The 21729-nt window shown below is 41.1% G+C and overlaps 1 protein-coding gene across 10 annotated transcripts in view; it reads left to right on the top strand.

Annotated features, from left to right (window-relative positions):
- Kmt2c (lysine methyltransferase 2C) overlaps positions 1-21729 on the top strand; it is a 203292-nt gene that overhangs the window by 95934 nt on the left and 85629 nt on the right. For all 10 annotated transcript variants that reach the window (XM_090333583.1, XM_090333576.1, XM_090333579.1 and 7 more), the window contains exons 10-14: positions 9826-9995; positions 10655-10806; positions 12393-12506; positions 13778-13858; positions 15096-15805. In XM_090333583.1, coding sequence (XP_090189709.1) covers positions 9826-9995; positions 10655-10806; positions 12393-12506; positions 13778-13858; positions 15096-15805 — 1227 coding nt within the window. The remainder of the gene's footprint in view (positions 1-9825; positions 9996-10654; positions 10807-12392; positions 12507-13777; positions 13859-15095; positions 15806-21729) is intronic.

Here is a 21729-nt window from a genome sequence, read left to right as displayed (position 1 = left end):
TTGAGCCAGGCCCCACTTCCAGTGGTTTTCTAGAGGTTAATTGGAGATAAGCATCTCAGGTCCTTTTGTGCCCGGGCTGGCTTTGAACCTTGATCCTCAGATCTCAGCTTCCTGAGTAGCTATGATTACAGGTGTAAACCACCAGGAACCTGGCTTTCATGGCTATTTACTATAGCTTTCCTTTGAGGGTTCTCTGTATAAGATTGAGTGGATTATAAAAGTAGTCCACATGATTCTTCTGAATCAGTACAGATTCATAAATTCTAGATTGAGGGGTGGTGATAGCTTCATGGTGAAGGAAATAGGTTAATTATTTGTAGATGTAGAATAAAATCTAAATGCAAGGTCCCTGTCTTAAAATATCTATGCCTAAGGCTGAGGGCAAGGCTTGTAGAGGACCTGCCCAGCAGCAAGTGTGAGGCCTGGAGTTCAAACTTCATTTCTGCCCCAAATCAACAGTAGGCAAACAAAAATACCTTATTCTAGTCCGTTGGGTAGTCTTCCAGTGAGCTCACACTATATATAGTTGGTTGCATGAACAGAGCTTTTCCCCGTAAGGTAAGAAAATAGTTCTTGGCTTGCCTGCCTGCCTGCTTGGTTGATTGTCCTCCCTTCCTCCCTCCCTCCCTTCTTCCTTCCTTCCTTCCTTCTGGGTGGGGGTTGAACTGTGGGCCTGGGTGCTGTTCCTGAGCTCTTTAGCTCAAGGCTCCCACCCTACCTGTTGAGCCACAGCGTCATTTCTGCTTTTCTAATGGTTAGAGATAAGACTCTCCCATGCCAGGTATTTTTTAGTGCCGGGGTTGGCTTTGAACCGTGGTCCTCAGATTTCAGCCTCCTGAGTAGCTGGGATTACAGGTGTGAACCACCATGCCCGGCATTGCCTTTCGTTTATTTGTAATAGGGTGTAAGACTGAAGACATTTAGGATTGAAGATCCATATGCCATCTCTCCCATCCCCATATTTAATTTTAGTCAATTTATCATAATACTGCTTAAAGATTAGAAACAGAATTTACAAAGATCCATATGCCATCTCTCCCATCCCCATATTTAATTTTAGTCAATTTATCATACTGCTTAAAGATTAGAAACAGAATTTACAAAGTAAATACATTGACGTAAAAATAATCTCATATAATAAATGATTTTGCTCTGAAGCTAAATTGCCAGGACTGTATTTAAGATAAGCAAGATATCTTCCGAGGTCCATTTCAGCTTTCAATCTATTTCTTTGACTAAACATTAGGTCCAGAGACTACTGTCTCCACATCTAACCCTTAAGCGAAGTGGTTGTATGCAAACAGAGTGAGTACCATTTCCTTGCTAACTAGTCAGATTAGACCTCAAAGTGCTCATAGTCAGTCCTGGAACATTAGATTTAATGAACTGTCATTCAACCCTGTGAAAGCTATAATAAACGTACAATAAATGGGGTATTTAGTTATTTTGGATATACAGAAATTTCTATTTTAATTACTGATACACTGCCATTTGTTTTAATTTGATATGTATAAAGACAAGAATCTACTTGTTCTATGGATTTGTCTGCTTGCTCTTGAGCTTTGACAGTCATAGCTGGGGTGCATATACCAGACATCTGATTCTTGTTTTCATGACTTGACTTTGTAAAAATCTTACAGTTTTGATAGCACTTGACGCTAAGACTAATAAATGCTAATGTTAAATGCAAGCATTGCAGTGCTCTTGACAGTTGGCTAACTTTATTTTTATTTGCGCTCTCTATCTCTCCCTATGTCTATTGTTGAGGCAGAGACTAACTTAGCCTAGGGTGGCCTGGAACTTGAGATTCTCCTTCCTCAGCCTCCAGAGTTTTGAATTTTAGGCATGAGCCACTACACCCAGCTGTAGATGATTATTTCTGCTAAAAAAAAAAAAATTCAAGCCAGGTGCCAGTGGCTCAGGTGTATCTCTCCTAGCTGATAAGGAAGCTGAGATCTATGGATCACAGTTTGAAACTTTTTATCTCCACTGAACCACCAGAAAGTCTGAAGTGGTGCTGGGGCTCCAGTGGTAGAGAGCTAGCTTTGTATTGAGAGCTCAGGGTTGGCGCTCCCCGCCCCCTCCATCTGTTTTTTCTCTGCCACCTCCTGTTTTTTTTTTTTTTTTTTTGCCAGTCCTGGGCTTGAGCTCAGGGCCTGAGCACTGTCCTTGGACTTTCTCAAGGCTAGAGCTCTACCACTTGAGCCTCAGCACCATTTCCGGCTTTTTTCTATGTATGTGGTACTGAGGAATCGAACCCGGGTCTTCATGCATGCTAGGCAAGCACTTTAACCACTAGGCCAAACTCCCGGCCCCACCTCCTGTTTTTGTCCATGGTGGCACAGGGACATGCTCTTCATGTGTCTGCCATAGACACCAGTTTTCTCTGTAACTTACTGCCCTATCTATCCGCTGAATTCATGGCATCTTCCTGGGTGCAGCTTTCACAAGGGGTAAAAGTAGTATGGGGTAGTGGAGAGAGGGTACCTGGAATTGGAAGCTGGAGGCTATTTTTTGTTTGTTTTGGCCAGTCCTGGGGCTTGAACTCCAGGTCTGGGCACTGTCCATGAGTTTCTTTTGCTCAAGGCTAGCGCTCTACCACTTGAGCCACAGTGTCACTCTGGCTTTTCTTTGTGAATGAGGAATCAAACCCAAGGCTTCATGCATGCTAGGCTCTTATACCTAAGCCACATTCCTAGCCTGGAGACTGTCTTTAGAATTAGGCTTCCAGTGGCTTGAGGGTCCAGAGGATTAACTGCCTGTGAAGGGAGGGGAGCTGCCCTGCCCCGCCCTTGGTAGGGTGTCTTAGGAACTGCCTTTCAAGTGCTGTTCCGGCGTCTTTTCAAAGTGGAGGGTTCAGGCTCCTGGTCCCCAGAGGTGGGGAGAATCCTCTCCACGCCCTGGGAGGACTGGCAGCCGCACGTGGAGGCTGCTTTCCCAGGTTCCAGGCCCGCCCTCCGTGAGTTTTCACCTGGCAAACATTGAGCCTGGGGGAAAATCTGCCCTCACGTGTGCCCTTGGGAGGTGGGGCCTTCTGGCTGAAGAAGGCCTGCTTCCTCCCCTCTGGTCTCCTTTCTGGCTGAGATGGTAAAAGGTCTCTCGATTGTCTGGCTAGGAAATAAACTTCACCACCAAACATAGGTATGCTTAACCTTTTGTCTCTATTCAGTATCTTGCCTCTTTACATAGCAAATGAAGTCAAATTTATATTATATTTTCTTTCCTAAAAAAGAAAAGACTATAAGTTTACCCTTGATTATTAACCTTGGTTGCACTGGAATTTATTATTGCATATAACTTATGTTTAATGACGTAATCTTTTCTCTTTGTTCTTTTTCTTTTCTTCCTGGTATTGGAGATTGAATCAGGGATTTGGGCATCGTTAGGTAAGGGCTCTCCTCTCCTCTAGCCATACTTCCAGTCTTTTTTTCTTCCCCCTTACTTTTGAGATAGAGTCTCTAGGTTTGTCGGCTGCCCTGATCTGAGATCTTTCCTAAGTAGCTTTATCCATTTTTTTTTTCTTTTTGCCAATTCTGAGCACTGTCCTTGGGCTTTCTCAAGGCTAGAGCTCTTCCACTTGAGCCACAGCACCGTGTTTTGCCTTTCCTATGTATGTGGTGCCGAGGAATCCAACCCTATATTCATGCATGCTGGGCAAGCACTCTACCACGAGGCCACACTCCCAGCCCTGAGTTTGTTTTTCAATGATGGCACTGAAACTTGTTGGGGTTTTTGTTTTTAATATAATTTTATTTTTTAGAAGTTATACAGAGGGATTACATACAACTTAGAATTCCATAAGTCAGGTAATAAATACAATTGTTATTGGACAGTGTCACCCTTTCTTCACTTTCCTCCGTGTCCCCTTACTTTCCCTGCTTCTAAGCTTATAATTTATGCTTTAGTTGCACTTGATCAGACTTTTCACTGATGTGACATGTCAGTATGCCAGTAATTGAGGCTCAAACTGAAGACTTTACACTCTCACTTAGCTTTTTTGCTCAAGGCTGGCACTGGACCACTTGAGCCACAGTTCCCTTCGGGCTTTTTCTAGTTAATTGGCTATGAGAGTTGTATGGACTCGACTATGCAGCTTGGCTTCAGAACATGATCTTCAGATCTCAGCTATGGTTATAGGCATGAGCCACCATTCCTGGCCAATGTAGACTTTTAAAACAAATGTTTTGATACTTGAAACAGGAATCTTCAAACCGGTGTAGCATTTGTGTTTATTACGTCATCATTAGATGAAGCAGTTTTTTGAGTACTTGTTAGGAATTTCTCCTTTTATTTTCTTAACAAAAGTTATTTTATAGGTGTTACCAAACAAACAGATCAGGACATAGTTAATATATTGCGTTTTTTCTCAGTTTAAAGTTACTCTGGATTCTGTGTGACTTTTTTGGGGTCATATGGGATGCTTTCTCTTCTCTTTGATTACATAGCTTGTCTACCATTTGAACCTATGTTTTAATGTTCTTTTATAATCCTTCTGTGCTGCATTAAATGTTTTTAAAAAGATTTTTAGAGCTGTTTAGATTGACTTTTGTAATTGAATGATTAGCTGTTTTAAAGCTAACATGTTCTTGAATACTTTGTACTTTTTGTATTACTTTTATTTTGTGCATTGGTTTACAATTGAAAATGTTATTTTAGGAATGCTTGTGGTTAAAAAGGTTGGGCGTACAAGCCTGGGCACCTTGGTGGCTCCACCTGTAATCCTAGCTAATGAGGAGGCAGATGTCTGCGGATGAAAAGGAAAGTCCATGAGATTCTAACTAAAGGAAGGGCTCAGGGCTGCCCTGAGTTCCAGCCCCAGGACCGGCACACAATAAAATATACTACTTTTCTCAATCTTCATCCTCTTTTACCTTTGACCTGACGGAATTAACTTTTTAGTTGATAGAATTAACCTAGACCATGGGCTTTGTCAGGAAAGGAATGCATTTCCTGTGAGTATAAAGACAGTTCTGTAATCAGTTCCAGCACTTAGATCATGAGTCTGAGCTCATCCCAGATTACATTAAAAATATAAAGTAAATTAAAATTTAGAGAATTAAGTTAAAAGTAAAATTTCTCTTAGTCTGAAGTTTGACCCCCCCCCCTTTCTTTTTTTAAAGCGTTAGAAATATTTAGAGCTGGGCACTGATGGCTCAGACCTGAAATCCTAGCTACTCAGTAGGCTAAGATCTGAGGATTGCAGTTCAAAGCCATTCAGGGAGCAAAAGTCCATGAGACTCTTACTCCAGTTAACCTCCAGAAAACCGGAAGTGGTGCTGTGGCTCAAGTGGTGGAGCTCAGGGGCAGGCCAGGCCCAGAGTTCAAGCCCCACGACTGACACCACTTCTCTCCCCCAAAAAAAGTTACTTTTAGAGTCTTGTTTAACCTCTTTGAACAAAGATTGTTAATCTCTTTGAGCAAAAGATTGACAATTTTCTGAAGCCCTGCTAAATAAGTGTTTCCATTAGTCTTAACATAAGAACTTTATACTCAGGAAACTTTGTTTTAGATTTTTTTCTTAGCTTTGACTAGTATCATAGAAGAAAGCATTCGTTCTTTAAATTTTTTATTTGAAGTCATCCTTTTCATGCCTGGAAGCTGTGGGGGTGTTTATGTTCTTGTTGGAGTTGGATCCAACATCCATCTGATAGTGGTTCTGAGCTAATCAGTTTTTCCTGGAATGTGTTAGCTACAGGCCAATCTCAGGTCAGGTCCCTTAAAAGGATTATAGAAGTGTTGTGTTCTTAAAACTTTCTTTCTTTGATATTGCCAAAACATTTAGTTTTTTTTATGTTATCATTACAACTAGGTATTTTTGTTGTTGTTACCTGCTTTTAATTCCTTAGGTTTTTTTGTTAGGTTACCCTGGATTTTTTTTTTTTTTTTTTTTTTTTTTTGGTGGGTTATGGGGCTTGTACTGGGCCTGGTGCTGTCCCTGAGCTCTTCAGCTCAAGGCTACCCTCCACTTGAGCCAAGCCCCACTTCCCATTTTCTAGAGGTTAATTGGAGATAAGAGTCTCAGGTCCTTCTGTGCCTGGGATGGCTTTAAACCTTGATCCTCAGATCTCAGCCCTCTGAGTAGCTAGGGTTACAGGCATGAGCAACCGTGCCCAGCCAAGTTTTCTTTTTTTAATATAATACTAGAAGTCTTTCTCCATTTGGTCTCCTTTCTTGTCTATTGCTATCTGGTAGTCTGCTATTCTCTTCCAGAGTGACAATGCTTAGAATATTTACATATAATGTAGTGCTTAGTCCTTGGGCTTTACAAACCTTAGTTGTCTCCCCCCACCCCCCAGTTATTAAATGATCTTGGGAAAATTACTTCTCTAAGTCAGTGTGTGGAATGTTGAATATTCTTACCTCAGAGTTGTTGGATTAATGAGGTGGGGTCTGTGTTCAGCAGAGTGCTTAGCACAAAGTGGACACCAAAGCACCCATCTTGGAATTCTTCATAGGAATGGTCATCTTCTAAGCTGGTGCAGGGTTAGTCCTCTCCATTGTCACTGATGGCTGACAAGTTGGGCACTTCTTTTATAAACATAATTTGAGGTTGGTTCGAGGGCATGGTGCTTATAGCTAATTGATCACAACCAGTTACAGATTTCTTGCCAGGTGCTGTGGCTCAGGCCTGTAATCCTAGCTACTCAGGAGGCTGAGATCTGAGGATTGAGGTTCTCAGCCATCGGCACTAAAGACCCTGAGACTCTTACTCCAATTAACTACCAGAAAACTGGAAGTGGCTCAAGGGGTAGGGTGGTAGCCTTGAGCTGAAGAGCTCAGGGACAATGTCTAGGCCCAGAGTTCAAGCCCCATGACACCACCACCCCCCACAAAAGAAAAAAAAATACACGCATGCACGTGCACACATGCACAAAATTTGATTGTTACTAAGGTGTTTCATTGAGGGGTTATGGTCATTATCCTTGCTACTCAGGAAACTGAGTTCTGAGCATCACAGTTCAAAGCCAGCCTATGCAAGAAATTTTATGAGACTCGTATCCTCCAGTTAATCACTCAAACAACAACAACAAAAAGCAGTAGTGGAGCTGTGGGTCAAGTGGTAGACTGTTAACCTTGAGCATACAAATTCAAGAACAGCACCCAGGCCCCAAGTTTAAGACCAGGACACACACACACTTGCAATTACTTACTTGGTTAGTATATCTGGTTACTTTTGTTTTCAAATTGTTTTGTTTGCCATTGTCTCTGTCATGCCCTTGCCGATTATTTGAATACTTTAATCTTTTATGCTATAATGTGATTTTTTCCGTGTGTGCTATCTTGGGGTTTGAACTCAGGGCCAGAGCACTGGCCCTGAGCTTCCTTTGTTCAAGGCTAGTGCACAACCATTTTGAGTCACAGCACCACTTCCAGTTTTTGGTGGTTAATTAGAAATAAGAGTTTCAGGGACTTTAGTGCCCTGGCTGGCTTTGAACTGTGATCCTCAGATCTCAGCCACCTGAATAGGATTACAGGCGTGAACCGCCAGCACCTGACCTTTAACTCAGGTCCTGGGCATTGTGGCACTGTCCTTGGACACGTTTTGCTCAAGGCTAGTGGTCTGTCACTTGAGCCAAAACACCACTTCTACTTTTTTCTGTGTATGTAGTACCAAGCAATCAAGTCCAGGGTTTCATGTATGTTAGACAAGCACTCTACCACTCGGCCCCACTCCTAGCTATTCACTGTTTTTAAAGTCATTTATTTAAGCAGGATGTGGTGTCTTGTGCTTGTAATTGTAGCTACTCAGGAGGCAGAGGTCTGAGGATCAGGATTAACAGGCACTAAAGACCTTGAGACTCATATCTCCCATTAACTCTTAGAGAATGGGAAATGGGGCTGTGGCTCAAAGGTAGGTAGGGTGATAGCCTGGCTGGTTTCACATTTATTTGTCTTTGGGATCATTAGGGGCAGTTTATGTAATGCTATTATGTAACACTATATGGCTGGACAAGCACCATGGCTCCCACTTGTAATTCCAGTTTCCCTTCCCTTCCTCCTACTAGCTCTTGAACTCATGGTCTGCGCACTGTCTGTTAGTGTTTTCACTTAGGGCTGGTACTCTACCATTTGAGCCACTGCTCCACTTTTGGCTTTTTTGAGAGTTTAGTTGAAAATTAAAGCCTTAGACTTTCCTGCATGGGTTGCCTTGAACTGCAATCCTCAAATATTAGCCTCCTGAGTAGCAAAGAGGAGCCCAGCCTCCCACTTGTACCCAGTCTCATAGGTGTGAGCTGTTGGCACCTGGTCTGTAAGGCAGTTTTGAGAGACTAAGATACCAGGATACTGATTGTAGGCTCAGTATGAGCCCCCAAAGAATAGGTTGGGGTATTGGGTCCCTGCCTGTAATCCCAGCTCTGCAGGAGGCAATGGTTAGGAGGACTGAGTTTTGAGGCTAGGCCTGGCAAAAACATGACATCTCATCTGAAAAAGTGAAAAGGGCTGGGGTCCTGGCACAAATAACAAGCACAAGACTCTGGTCACTTTGAATTTATCCAGTGTTTCGTAGGCACTAGCATCTTGAGCCATTAACCAGTACAGTGGATGGAGAATGTATATTAACTCAGAGGTAGATTTACCTCCACCAGGAGTCATTTTTATATCTTTCTCTGTATAGATTCTGAATACTGAAGCTTATTTTTAACCTTGTTATTATTAATGAGATTTTTCTCATCTCTTTTAATTGGTTTTTATATGGTGTGAATTTTATTGCTTCTGCATGCTAATGTTATATCATGCTGCATTGTTAATTTTTTAAATTATAGTTTGCATTTATGCCTCTGTTTTATTTAATTTTTGTCCATATGGGGCTTCAAGTCAGAGACTAGGAGCTCTCCTTGAACTTTTTTTTTTGCTCAAGGGTAGCACTCTAAGCCACAGGTCCGTTTTCTGCCTTCTTGTGGTTAATTGTACATTAGTCTCATGGACTTTCCTGCCTAGGCTGGCTTTGAAGTATAGTGCTGAAATCTCAGCCTCCTGAGTAGCTACGATTTTAAGTGTGAGCCACCAGCACCCTTAGCTCCTTTTGCTCAAGGCTAGTGTGCTACCACTTTGAGCCACAGCTCCAGTTGGTGGTTTCTGGTGGTTTATTAGAGATAGGAGTCTCATGGTCTTTCCTGCCTGGAGTGGCTTATAACCGTAATAGGTGTGAGCCACCAGTACCTGTTTGTCGTGGAGTTTAGAGGTAAATATTTTCACTTTCAAGCACCAAATGAACCGTAGTAAGCCTTGCTACTTTGTTAAGAGAATTCTTGGTTTTGGTTTGTAAGTTGGGGCGAAGCAATTGAACTACTTTTTATTTATTTATTTACTTATTTACTTAGTGCTTATTTATTTATTGCTAGTCCTGGGCTTGAGCTTGGGGACTGAGCACTGTCCTTACCGAAGAATCAAACCCTGGTCTTCGTGCATGCTAGGCAAGCATTCTACCACTAGGCCAAACTCCCAGCCGCAGTTGAGCTATTTTTATTTCCATAATTAATGTGCTCAGTATCCTTATTCCACAAATCTTACATTGCAGTTTTAGTATATGCTTTAAATTTGAAGTTTGTGTTGCTGTGTTTTTAGTTTCTTTATTCCACATTTATGTTTCCCTGGATATTCTTAACGTCCGTTTAAGATTTCCTAGAGGTGTTAGTTCAAACTTTGTAAAGGTAGACATCAGGGGAGACAGATGGCTTTTCCAAAAGCACATATCCTAAATTGACATGAAATTGAAACCTGATATATAATCTATAAATGTTTCATTGATTTCAAAGGTCTAAGAACTGCAGCTAAACAAAAGCTTTACAGACTGTTTTTGTTTGTCTTTTTCCTGATGTGTAGAATTGCAGAATATGTGTAGAGTGTGGCACGCGGTCTAGTTCTCAGTGGCACCACAATTGCTTGATATGTGACACTTGTTACCAACAACAGGATAACTTATGTCCTTTGTGTGGAAAGTGCTACCATCCAGAATTGCAGAAAGACTTGCTCCATTGTAATACGTGCAGGAGGTAAGAACAAAGTTATCTCATTTCATGTGGTGTGGGATGGGGGAGGAGAGATGTTGGGCAATATGTTATTTACTCTACCCACTTGTTTAAGCTTCTAAGTCTTTTATCATTCTAGCAACCCCTTTCCTTCTGAGTACTGTTAAAAATGGAATTGGGCTGGTATTGGCCTAGTGTGGAGTACTTGCCTAGCATGCACAAAACCCCGGGTTCAATTCCTTGGTACCACATAGAAAAAGCCAAAAGTGGTACTGTGGCTCAAGTGGTAGAGTGCTAGCCTTGAGAAAGTTCAAGGACAGTGCCCAGGCCTACACACAGACACACACACACACACACACACTTTTTGTTGTTGTTGCTGTTGAAATTAAGTTTTTGTTGTTATGAGCCTGAAAGTCATAAGGAAGTGAATGGCAGAAGATAAAGAGAAGCTCAAAGATAAAAGAGAAAATCAGTAGAATTGAGCACTCAGAAGTAAAAGATGTGGAAGTAATACTTTTACGACATTCAGAATGCCTGCTCCTTTTTGAAAATACTGGCCAGTTGCTGACTCGCTCTTCTCTTTCCTAGCCCTCTCACAACTGTAGCCACAGTCAGACACTCTAGATACCTACCACCTTGACCTTAACTTAGAAGTTTTTATTTAAATGTACTTATCACTGCAGATGGGTTCACTTAGAATGTGACAAACAAACAGATCATGAACTGGATTCTCAACTCAAAGAAGAGTATATCTGCTTGTATTGTAAACACTTAGGAGCTGAGATGGATGTCTTACTGCCTGGCGATGAAGTAGAGATGGCTGAGCTCAGTGCAGGTAAACTTGACCTTTGTGTATTCAACCAAAATAACATTGTACCAGACAATTGTTTCCATATTACTTTAATCACCGGGAATTCAGTGTGTCAAATCCCATTTTACTCTCATATCCTTAAGCTTTTTTCCCCCTCTCCTCTTTTTCTTTTTTTTTCTTCCTTTTTTTAAGTGCTGGTCCTGGGGATTGAACTTGGGGCTTGGGCACTGTCCCTGATTTTGTTTTGCCTAACGCTAATGGTCTACCACTTTATGTACTCCCTGTTTGTTTCAGTGTGTTGCTCTGTTGCTCAAGAAGGCCTCATTTACTGGGCACCAGTGGCTCATGCCTGTGATCCTAACTGGTCAGAAGGCTGACATCTGAGGATCATGGTGCCAGCCCAGGCACAAAAGTCCTGAGATTCTTTTATCTCCAGTTAATTACCAGAAAACTGGAAGTAGGGCTGTGGCTGAAAGTGGTAGAGCACTAACCTTGAGCTGAAGAGTTTAGGGACAGTGCCAAGGCCCCAGACTTCAAGCCCCACGGCCTCTACCACCAACAAAAAAGGCCTCATGGCTGCTGCCCTCTTGTGAGTGTTGGAATTGTACTTGTGTACATCATAACCAGCCTTCGGTTCATCAACTTCTCCTCCTGACTCCCTCTTGCTTTTCAAATCCCCAGTCCTTGGAATTTATTTTGTTGAAATTCAGCTTTACCTTTCTAGAATTACACTATTTGAGTTCTCCCTTGAATTTGCCATATTCCTCACCCTTACCTTGGTGGTCATGCCTGAATCTGTTAACTGGAATTGAGCATATTTCGGGGAGTTGTACTTAAATTGTGGGTCTAGTAGTTTCTTCAGCTTCTTTCTGGAAGGTAACCATTGACGTGCCTGTTAGTTTGTTCTTCAGAGTCTGGGTTGTCTTGGTTTGAAAAAAATCTTGATTTTATTACGTTCTTTCTTAAATTTTGCTCAAGTACAAAATTTTTATTGGTATACCTATTCATAGGTATTCCGATGAAGATAAAGCAAACAGACCTATTCATAAAGAAAATAGACCTATTTGTTTTATTATTTCCTGAGTATGATTGGCTGCCTATATATAAGTGGTGAAATGCTAATACCAGATACTGACACCTGTAATTCTAACTACTGAGGTCAGCAGCATAAGAATACAGGGATTGCAGCTTGAAGCCAGCTCAGACTTCAAAACAACCAGCAAAAGGCAGGGCCGAGGTATAGCTCCTGGCCCGGGAGAGCCAATGTCTAGCCCGATGACCCTCTGAATGCAAATCTCAGTGCCCCTAATGGGCCTCCTCCTGCTTACATTTCATTTTTCAGAATGTCATGCCATTCTGTTAGTGTGAGGACACTCCCACACACGAATGAATGATTCAAACGGGCTTGTTCACCACTGATTAATACCCCATGTTGTAAGTGTAAATTATCAAGTGACACATGGCCAGTTACATTTTAATGTGTTATATTAAAATACAAATTTGTATTTGTTTTAGTTTACTCAGAGCAAGTCCATAATTAATTTTTGACATAATTAACACAAACAATAAAACTCATTCTGACCTAAAGAATGAATAAATTTTCTGTTAAGATTCTAACACTGAAATGGAAGTTGACAGACCTGAAGATCAAATGGCACTTTTGGAGCCAACAATTGATAAAGACATCAGTGCTAAGGAGTCCATTCCTGGAATTGTTCCAGATGGTAAGGATTTTGTGCTAATGGATTTAATTTACTCTTAATTTTGAAGGAAACGTGTGTACACTGTATCTGCTAAGGCTTGGTTGCACCTTAAATACAAGTGAATCAAGATGTATATATGGGAATGTTAGGGAGTTGCTTTTTGGGGAAACAATCTTAGATATAAATTAATTGCAGAAAGCATTTGTAGCTATAGTGTAATTTTAATTGTAATATGTATTTGGTGTTGGGATCAAGTGATTTTTCTTATTAAACATTTTTTTCCCCTTCTGCCATTGTATTTGGTAACTAGAGCTGTTGTTGGCTGTGAGATCTTTCAGGCTGGGATATGAAAAGTTTATGCTATTAGGTTATGTCAGTGATTCTATTGAGAATGATTTCAGTATTTCAGTGAAGTGTTTACAGTATTAAAAACAGATGCTATGGAACTGGAAGATCTGGATTCAGCCAGATTTGGGGTTTGGGACTATAGGGGCGAGAAGATGCTTGCTGAATGAAAATCATAGACTTAGAGGGAAGTTTTTATATTGCATAGGAATTATGTTAAAATGTATAATTGTATGTTTTATATAATATAGTTTACATAAAAAAAATTCTTCAGGGGCTGGGAGTTTGGCCTAGTGGTTAAAGTGCTTGCCTAGCATGCATGAAGACCCGGGTTCGATTCCTCGGTACCACATACATAGAAAAAAGCTGGAAGTGGTGCTGAGGCTCAAGTGGTAGAGTGCTAGCCTTGAGAAAGTCCAAGGACAGTGCTCAAGCCCTGAGCCCAAGCCCAGGACTGGCCAAAAAAAAAAAAAAATACTTCAAATTTTTTTTTTTTTGCCAGTCCTGGGGCTTGAGCTCAGGGCTTGAGCACTGTCCTTGGGCTTCCTCAAGGCTAGAGCTCTACCATTTGAGCCACAGCACCAGTTCCGGCTTTTTCTATGTATGTGGTACCGAGGAATCGAACCTGGGTCTTTGTGCATGCCAGGCAAGCACTCTAACACTAGGCCACACTCCCGGCCAATTCTTGGATTTTTAACAACTCATCAAATATTGTACTTTAAGAAGATGAGAAAGTAAAGAGAAAATAGTTACATAGACCTTACCATCTAACACAGTACCTCAATAGATGCTCACGTTCATGCTTGTGTTACTTATGAGTAATAGGAAACTGTATATGTTTATTGGAAATTAGAATCTGATAATAAGATAAAAATTTTAACTTACGGTTTAAAGAGAAAAGCTTTTAGACTCCTGCTAGCTATCCCATCCTGTGTTGTTTGTAACAGCTGAAATCCAGACCGAGGAGCAGCAGCAGAAGAGTGATGTCACATCAGAATGTCTTGGCACAGATGGGCTTCTCATTACTGGTAAGCAGTACAGGGGACTTCTCATTACTGGTAAGCAGTACGATGCTTAAACTTTAATTTTATTAGCTTACAGACAATTGTTCATTAAATTTACTTTTCAGATATGTTACCCTAAATACCTTTTTGCATTTGCTGCATGCACATTACAGGAGACAAAATCTTTTAAGTTATTTCTTATTAGCTTACATTACTTACATGGGGCTTCATTGCATTTCCAAACATTTACAGTCTATTCCAATCAATCTCATCCTTTCTAGCACTCTCCCTCCTTCACAAAACAATTTCAATAGTTTCATTTTTTTTCATAATTGCAAACAATCTGTGTCTACCATGTCAATCCCCATTCATCAGCCTTACTAGCCCAAAGTCCTACCATTAGTAACTGCCCTCCAACAGAGCCATTTTCCATTTCCTTGCCCTGCTGTTGCTTTTTGTTTTGTTTTGGTAGGGCGTTTTGTTTTATAGGGCTTGAACTCGGGGCCTAGGCATTGTGTCTGAGCTCTTCAGCTCAATGACACCACTCTTTCTCTGGGCCTGGGCGTTGTCTCTGAGCTCTTCAGGTCTAGGCCATTACCCTACCCCCGGGAGCCACAGCACCATTTTCAGTTTTCTAGTGGCTAATTGAAGGTAAGAATCTCACGGACTTCAGTGCACTTTAGTGCCAGGGCTGGCTTTGAGCCGGGATTCTCAGATCTCAGACTCTTGAGTAGCTAGAATTACAGGTGTGAGCTACCATGCCCCACTTGTTTTTGTTTTTGCCCTTTTTGCCAGTCCTAGTGCTTGAACTTGGAGTTTGGGCACTGTCCCTGAGCTTCTTTTACTCAAGGCTAGCACTTGAGCCTCAGCAGCATGTCCTGATTTTTTACTGTTAATGTACTGGGAATCAAACCCAGGGCTTCATGCATGCTAAGCAATCACTCTAAGTAAGTCACATTCCCAGCCTTATTTTTTAGTCTGTTTAGTACTGCCAGATCTATTACTTGATTTGACTTACCTTGTTTTGAGATCTGTGATTGATTCTAATTCACAAAATCTTGTGTGCTTCTGTTTTTTACCAGTGTATTTCCTGCCTTTTTCCATATAAATCATAGTTTAACCAGGAATGTTATACCCATTCGTAGTTGAGTGTGTGTGTGTGTGTGTGTGTGTATGTATGTATGTATATGTATGTGTGTGCGTGTGTGTGCCTATGTCTATATCTATATCTATATATTAACAAGAAGTATTTGAATTGTAGAATCATCTCTCAGTAAAATGAATCCTGATGTGGAAAATGAGGTTTCCCATGAGATTGGTAGTGAAAACACAGATATACCTAAAGTGATTATTTGTGATGAAGATCAAAATGAAGACAAAATGGAAGTGACAGAACACATGGAGGTCCTTACACAAGAAGTCACTGTGCAGCAAGATGATCTACAGTTGTTGGGGGAACCTACAGTGGTGGCGGCCAAAGCAGACCCAGGTCCTCCCACATCAACCATTGAATCTGTCATTGTTCCACCAGAAGCCTTAGTGTCTCCAAGTCAGGAGAGTACTTCTTTATGTTCTAAGGATCAGTTGCTTATTGATAGGGTTCAAACAGAAATGGAGCAGAAAGACACTTCCAGATTTCCCACAGCGTGTATGGACTGTGAAATGACTCCTGCAATTGAAAGTTGCGTGAAAGATAGCTTGTGCCAAGGGGACAGATCTATGACATTACCATCTGAGATAGAGTCATCATTCTCATCAGTGGATATTCGCAAGGCAAACACGGCTTCCTCTCCAACACTTTCTTCAGACTTGCCTTCACACGACATGCTGCATGGTTACCCTTCGACTCTCAGCTCTTCTGCTGGAAACATCATGCCAACAACTTACATCTCAGTTACTCCAAAAATTGGCATGGGTAAACCGGCTATTACAAAAAGAAAATTTTCTCCTGGTAGACCCCGATCCAAACAGGTAGGGTAATAATAATGGTGTTCACAGAAAAGAGGTTCTTGCAGTTATGTAAATAAGGTTAAAAATATCTTAGTTTGTATGATGATCTTTCCAATCCTCAAAATGCAGATACAATGTTGACTTCTGTTTTGCCATTATTTGAAAATTTCTGTTAATGAACTAATTTGCTAAACTGATCATGTGATTTGGAATTTCATCTTGGTTGGAACATAAAAGTGTAATCTATTTTACTTTATTTTACTTTAGTGTTCTGATATAAAGCCCCTAAACGTTAAAAAAAAATTATGTGCCACTATGCGGCTTTAAAAACAAGTTTGGGGGGGGACCAGGAGTTTGTCCTAGTGGTAGAGTGCTTGACTAGCATATATGAAGACTTGGGTTCAATTCCTTGGTATCACATTCATAGAAAAAAGCTGGAAGTGGTGCTGTGGCTCAAGTGGTAGAGTTCTAGCCTTGAGAAAAACCCAAGGACAATGTTCAGGCCCTGAGTTTAAGCCCCAGAACTGGCCCTCCCCCCCAAATTTTTTTTGCGGTATTAATGTATTAACTAATACTTTTCATTTTCTTGATATTATTTAGAGTGTGTGTGTGTGTGTGTGTGTGTGTGTGTGTGTGTGTGTGTAGGGCTTTTTGTTGGTTGTGGGAATTAAACTCTGGGTCTGGGCACTACCTCTGAGCTCTTCAGCTCAAGGCTACCACAAAAAACAAAAAGAGTTACGGTATTTCACATCTGTCCCACTATTCCCAGCATCGTTATTGCCATTAAATAGTGTGTCTATCACCCTTCCCTCCTTTTTGTCAGTCGTGGGAATTGAACTCAGGGCTTGGGCACTGTCCCTGAGCTCTTTTTGCTGACGGATAGCACTCTACCACTTGAGCCACAGTACCACTTTTGAATTACAGATAAGAGTGTTAGAGACTTTCTTGAGCAGCCTGGCTTTGAACCGTGGTCCTCAGATCTCAGCCTCCTGAGTAGCTTGGATTATAGGTGTGAGCAAGCCACCAGCACCCAGCAAGTAGTGTCACTTTTTAAGGGTGAATTCCTGTTCTTTTTAAGAGAAATTTAAATAATATTACATGGTAAAATGAAGATATTATATCTAAGAATTACTGTTCTATGCATTTGCTGCCTTCTACTGCTTGCTTTTTTTTTAAATGGCAAGATATCAAACAGTAGAGAAGTATTTAATCATAATAGTAATTTGCAGTTTTAAGTCTAATGATTTAAATTTCTTCCAGTAATTACAGTTTGACTTTACAGGAATATATTATTCTTGGTCAACTAATTTTGCAATAAGCTAGATTAAAAACCTAACTTTATTTTAATGTGAAAATTAGGTTTCTCTAAATAAATCCCAGATTCATTTTATTCTTTATAAAGTTGGACCAGAGACAGTGTCTCTTGGGCTTTGTATTGTTTTATAACAATGATGTGGACAATAAACTAAAACCATTTTTTAAGTTTTCTTTTAAGTATTTTCCTTACCACTTAATTCTGTCCTATCAAGAGATTTTTTTCTTAAATCAGTTCCTTTCTATCTCACAGCAAACCTCATCCTCATTTTCCAAGTCAGGATTCTTTTTACTGAGAGATGATTCTATAATTCAGTATTAATAACCCCCCCCCCCCCCACACACACACAGGTCAAAATGTCCAAGTCCATTTTCAGTTCCTTGTTATTAGAAAAATAATAATATGTTTCTGATTCTAAAAAGGCTAGAATAATAGGAATTTTAAACTTCAGATTTACTTTTGAGTCCTATCTTCGTAGCCTTAAACTTTTGCAGTATGGGTAGATCGGTGTCATGGAGCTTTGTAGGCCATCTTCAAGTTCCTGAGCTCAGATGTTCCGTCCTTTCACCAGCTGCTCCTTCCAACACCTGAGGTTACATTACATGTTCTATTATCAGGACTGGCTGCATCAGATTTTTTTCTGATACATTATGCTGATGATACTTTCATATTTGGAGAGTTTAGCTTCAACCAAGAGATCAGATTTAATACATGAGACTATTTTTTTCATTGACTCAAATGTTGTAAGAGTATGTGTATGTGTGTGCACACACGTGTGTATTTCTTCTTGGCTTCTCTCATCTCTTCACCACATCCTAATACTGGTTAATGTACCTGCTAGAAGTGAGGTGGTTTTTCATGGCAGTGGGGATCTCAGCCTTGTTGGTAGCTGTGTGGTCATCAGCATCACTAGCACAGCATACTTGTGGAGTGTCCTCAGTTCTAGTCTGTATACTGTTTTTTGCATATTCCACAAATTAAACACTTTAATTTGGAGACAAAACATGAAGGATTTTGTTTGCTATAAGAGCTAGTGATCAGACTGTTGATTGTTATCTGGAGGATTAAGTTCATTAGAAGGGGATTAGAAGCCATTGATGTCCATTAGATTTTGGGGGGAGGGGTGGTGTCAGTCATGGGGCTTGAACTCTCAGCTTAAATGCTGTCCCTGAGCTCTTCAGCTCAAGGCTAGTGCTCTCTCCCTTGAGCCACAGCGCCACTTCCCGTTTTCTGAAGGCTAATTGGAGATAAGTTTCACGGGTCTTTAGTGCCCGGGGTGGCTTTGAACTGCGATCCTCAGATCTCAGCCTCCTGAGTAGGCTGACAGGTGTGAGCCACCTTGCACAGCCTTGTGAGCCTTTATTAACTGTATACAGATCCAGGCATTCACAAAATGCTTATTGAAGATATGCTGATGAAATGTGGTCTTAAAAGTGGCAGTAAGATCTGGGAGATCCAAGCTTTTGGGGGCAGAAGTCAGTGGTGAGGACAGAAGTGACTTCATTTGAGCTGGCGTGTCTTTGTTTCATCTCAAGCTATAGCAAAGACGTCGGACACACTCCTGGTGCTGTGTACGTTACTTGTATGGATTTTGCATAGCTCACTGCGGAGGCAACGATAGCAGTTACTCTGCAACTTTTTTGTTGTTGGAAACAGGATAAAACTATACAGCTCTAGTTGGTCTTGAGCTCCCTATTTTTCCTACCCCTGCCTCTTCCTCTTCAGTGCTGGTATTGCTTATATGTGCCTGTCCATGTTTGTTTGTTTCTTGTTGTTTTTTAAACATTGTACTACCCTGGACCAGTTAAAATGTCTCCACAGAGGATTCTATTTGTTTTTCACCCTGGCAGTGGGGTCCTGACTTTTTTATGCTGTTCTTAGTTTTACTTTGGGAAATAGAGCTATTTATTCATTATTCATAATACTGAATGAAGTGCTTTTAAAAAGCAATAGAAAATAGGATAGAAATTTTTTTACTTATTTTCAAATGAAATTTATTTTTATTTCAGCCTCTTGAATTTTTCATGTTTCAGTTTATCCATTCTAGCTTGGAAATGCAGAGGTAATCGTAACTGTATTACCTTATTTTTAATTACCTTTTATGGAAGATACTTAATGTAGTCTCATGCTGGGATATACTTCAGATAGTTGTTTTCATGGTATAAAACGTTGACTCTGGTTTTTTCCTTTGAGTTGGGATCTCACTTTGTTGATTGCCCAGGGACTTGAATAATCATACCCCAAAAAATACTTTGATTATACAAAGTGTTTTGTGTTCTTTGTGCCAGTGCCTGATAAAACTCATCAGTAACATGAGAGACTAAAACACAGCATAGAAATTTTCATAGTCCGAGCCTCTCACTATTGTCTGTGAGGCACTGAGCAAATTACCTTGTGCAACTATGTCTTACGTGTGAAAAGACACCATAGCAATTTTGTTGGAATTGAATGATAGCACCTGCCATGTAGCAAATGTTTTTCTTTATTTACATATTTTTTTTAAAATCTTTTCTGGAGGGTAGGTGGGTCAGTCATGGGACTTGAACTCTTCAGCTCAAGGCTACAGTCCTACCCCTTGAGCAGCAGCACCATTTCTGGTTTTCTGGTGATTAACTGGAGTCTGAGGGACTTTCTAGTGCCTGTGCCAGCTTTGAACTGTGATCCTCAAATCTCAAGCTCCTGAGTAGTTAGGATTACAGGCATGAGCCACCATGCCCAGCTTATCTAGTACTTCTTGATAAATTATTAGAGGTTGTAAATGATATAGAAAATACTCTATATTAACAGAGACAAGAAGTTATGATAATCACCTATTATACATAGTCTGGAGCGGTGGTCCTAAAAATCAAATGTTAAACAATTATTTAGACCAAAATATACCAAGACTTGTATTACAGGTCTTTAATTGTACAGGTGTACAGTGTGTTCCCCAAGTTCAAAGCCTCCTAATGGTTGCTCATGTTTAGAATTAAGACTTGTAAACACAGAATGTGTGGTATCTGCTAAAGTAGAAGAAGCCACAGGGTAACCGAAAGCTCCAGAGGATGGAGAGTTTCTCTCACTGCTGGCTGGCCATGGTCTTTTTTTTTTTTTTTTGCCAGTCCTGGGCTTGAGCTCAGGGCCTGAGTACTGTCCTTGGACTTTCTCAAGGCTAGAGCTCTACCACTTGAGCCTCAGCACCACTTTCGGCTTTTTTTCTATATGTGGTACCAAGGAATCGAACCCGGGTCTTCATGCATGCTAGGCAAGCACTCTACCACTAGGCCAAACTCCCGGCCCACCTGGCTATGTTCTTAAAAGGACATACTGCTCCAACAGGATGGTGTGTCAGCATCACCTGGGTGAGAGCTGGCTATAGACTCTCAGGCTTCCCCTTAACCTAGGTCAGCTGTTTACTAAGATCCCCATGCAGGCCACAGGGAGCCATCGATGTCACACACAGAAAAACTGTCCAATACATGTGAGATTAGAAGTGCCAGACTTTTCCTTTGTGTATGCTTTCATTCAGGTGATTTTTTTCATTTATTTCTTTTTTCTTTTTCTTTCTTTTTTTTTTTGCCAGTCCTGGGCTTCAGCTCAGGGCCTGAGCACTGTCCTTGGGTTTTCTCAAGGCTAGAGCTCTACCACTTGAGCCTCAGCACCTCTTCCGGCTTTTTTCTATGTATGTGGTACCAAGGAATCGAACCCAGGTCTTCATGCATGCTAGGCAAGCACTTTAACCACTAGGCCAAACTCCCAGCCCTTTTTCATTTATTTCTAGTAGTGCTAGTGCATTTGTGTACTGAAATTATTGAACTTTGTTAGGTATATGTGAATTCTTTGTGTCAAAACATTAGGCCATCACTTACAGGTGTTTGCTGTGGTAACTCCCTTGAGCAGTGATAGGATGCTGTATGAACCTGAAGACCCGTGATGACCTTGATTTCCTGTTTCACCTACTAGTTATCCTTCCTTTTGCCTGACTTCTTCATGCTTTCTTCTTGTCTAGTTTAGAGCCTCTGTTGAAAAGCACCCTTGGCTTTGCATTGGAACTGGGGGAAGGTAGATCTGGTGAGACGCCAGAACTTCTCTGGCTGCTTTTAAGACTAAAGTACTCTCTTGGGTTGTAACAGCAACATTAAATATGTGTGGGTAGGTTTTTGTAATTTTTATTTTATTTTTTTTTCCAGTCTCAGTTCTTGAACTTAGGGCCTGAGCACTGTCCTTGGGCTTTCTCAATGCTAGCGCTCTATCACTTGAGCCACAGCACCACTTTTGGCCTTTTCTGTATATGTGGCATTGAGGAATCTAACCCAGGGCTTGGTGCATGCTAGGCAAGCTCTCTACCATTAGGCCACGCTCTCAGCCCTACATTGAGAATATGTTTAACACCTAGCAGTAGGATTTGATCTCTTCTCCGCGCCCCCCGCTTCTCCCCCCCAATCATGGAACTTGGACTGTGGGCCGGGGTACTGTCCCTGAGCTCTTCAGCTCAAGGCTACTGCCCTGCCCCTTGAGCAACAATGCCACATGTTTTCTAGTGGTTAATTGGAGGTAAGAGTCTCATGGACTTCAGTCCCAGGGCTGGTTTTGAACTGCGATCATCAGATCTCAGCCTCTGGAGTAGCTAGGATTACAGGCATGAGCCAAA

This window comes from Megascapheus bottae, chromosome 5 (genome assembly GCF_031878675.1).
Source record: "Megascapheus bottae isolate mThoBot1 chromosome 5, mThoBot2.hap1, whole genome shotgun sequence".
Classification (NCBI taxonomy): domain Eukaryota; kingdom Metazoa; phylum Chordata; class Mammalia; order Rodentia; family Geomyidae; genus Megascapheus; species Megascapheus bottae.
Note: the sequence above shows the minus strand (reverse complement) of the source record. Positions and strands in the feature narration are given on the sequence as shown.